At 36.9% G+C, this 2,216-nt stretch overlaps 1 protein-coding gene across 1 annotated transcript in view; it reads left to right on the top strand.

Annotated features, from left to right (window-relative positions):
- The window catches only part of LOC103212728 (cilia- and flagella-associated protein 47), a gene marked incomplete at its 5' end in the record, with an annotated part of 285,428 nt that overhangs the window by 142,186 nt on the left and 141,026 nt on the right, over nucleotides 1–2,216 (top strand). Inside the window, one exon of the mRNA XM_007958686.2 lies at nucleotides 631–762. Coding sequence (XP_007956877.2) covers nucleotides 631–762 — 132 coding nt within the window. The remainder of the gene's footprint in view (nucleotides 1–630; nucleotides 763–2,216) is intronic.

The raw sequence follows: 2,216 nt of genomic DNA on the forward strand, positions 1-2,216 counted from the left end.
TTTAAAGGGATCTTTTGCAGCAGATTTGCCCATTGCAATATGCTATTTGATTGCTTGACTACTGATTCCATGGGCACTGATTTTGGATCCAAGTAAAATGAAATCCTTGGGAACTTCCGTCTTTTCTCCATGTATCATGAACTTGTTTATTGGAAAAATTGTGAGGATTTTTGTTTTCTTTATGTTGAGATGTAATCTATACTGAAGGTTGTCGCTGCTGATCTTCATCAGTAAGTACTTCAAGTTCTGTTTGCTTTCAGCAAGCGGACTTGTACAATCTGCATATTGCAGGTTGTTAGTGAAACTTCCTCCAATCCTGAGGCCACATTCTTCTTCATATATTCCAGCTAGTCATATTATTTACATAAGATTGAGTAAGTTTAGTGAAACGATACAACCCTCGTGCACACCTTTCCTGGTTTTGAAACAGGTAGTATCCTCTTGTTTTGTACGAATGATTGCTTCTTGGTCTGTGTACAGTTTCTTCATGAGCACAATTAAGTCTTCTGGAATTCTTATTCTTCACCATGTCATCCATAATTTGTTATGATCTATGCAGTTGAATGCCATTGCATAGTCAGTAGAACACAGGTAATCTAATGACTGACTTCTCATACCTGTGTGTTGTAGGTTCAGTTTCATTTACTTCTAAAAGCGGACAAGATGATGATTCTCAGAAAAAGAACAATCAACGGCGATCCTTTGTGAAATCAACATCAGAAATATCCCAAAAAATTAAAGAGGAAAGCTCTTTTAACTCGAGTAAGTTTTTCATTATGGAGAGTTTCAGGATTAATCTGCCTAAATGCTCATTGTCATTCAGTTTAAATGAATTAGATACTTTACATTTATCATGTATATCAAATAAAATTGTGGTCTGCACTATTGAGTCATTTGTATAGGTTAATAAATATAGATACGCATTTTTAAAATAAATATATCTATGTGGATAAATAACTCATTATTTATAACCCACTGCCATCAAGCTAATTCTGATTCATAGTGACCCTATAGGATAGATTAGAATTGGCCCATAGGGCTTCTAGGCTGTAAGTCTTTACGGAAGCAGAGTGCCGCATCTTTCTCCCCAGGAGCAGTTGGTAGGTTCGAACCTAAGCCCTATTGTTTACAACCCAAATACTTTAACCACTGGCCCACCGGAGCACCAGTCCACAGGTGTAAGGACAAGGAATCCGACACATATTTGGAGGGGATGCATAAATCAATCCATAACACCAGAGTGATTTTCATAAATGAGACTCATTTTTCATTTTAGAAAACTGTTATTGTTGTTATATGCCATTGAGCAGGTTCTGACTCATAGCAACCTTATGTTCAACAGAACAAAACACTGCTCAGTCCAGTCGCAGCCCTTCCTGTGTTTGAGCCCACCGTTGCAGCCCTTGTGTCAACTCATCTTTTTGAAGGTCTTCCTCCTTTTAGCTGACCTTTACTAAACATGATGTCCTTCTCCAGGGACTGATCTCTCCTCATAACTCATCCAGAGTACGTGAGATGAAGTTTTGCCATCCACATTTCTAAGGAACATTCTAACTGTACTTCTTCTGAGACAGATTTGCCCATTCTTTTGGCAGTCACGTGTATATCTACTATTCTTCATCAACACCTTAATTCATGGGCATCAATTATTCTTCAGTCTTCCTGATTCATTATCTAGGTTTCGTATGCATATGAAGCAAATGAAAATCCATGATTTATGTCAGGTACACCTCAATCTTCTAAGTGATATCTTTACTTTTTAACACTTTAAAAGAGATATTTTGTACAATTATAAAAAAAGATTTTTTGCAGATTTCCTGAGTGCAGTACATCATTTGATTTCTTATCAGCTGCTTCCATGGGCATTGATTATGGATCCAGTTAAAATTAAATCATTGACACCTTCCATTCTTTCTCTATTTATCATGATGTTGCTTATTGGTCCAATTGTGAGGATTTTAGCTTTCTTTATGTTGAGATGAAATCCATACTGAAGGCTGTAGTTTCTGATCTTCATCAGTGCTTCAAGTCCTCTTTGCTTTCAGCAAGCAAGGTAGTGACATCTGCATATAGCAGGTTGTTAATGAATCTTCTTTCGATCCTGATGTCGCATTCTTCATATATTACAGATTCTCAGATTATTTACTCAGCATACCAATAGAATGAGTATAGGAGTATAGGAGACAGTTATTTTTGGCAGGCAGGGTTAGGCTTTG

Source organism: Orycteropus afer, unplaced genomic scaffold (genome assembly GCF_000298275.1).
Source record: "Orycteropus afer afer isolate SDZICR_OR568_19922 unplaced genomic scaffold, OryAfe1.0 scaffold01079, whole genome shotgun sequence".
NCBI lineage: Eukaryota > Metazoa > Chordata > Mammalia > Tubulidentata > Orycteropodidae > Orycteropus > Orycteropus afer.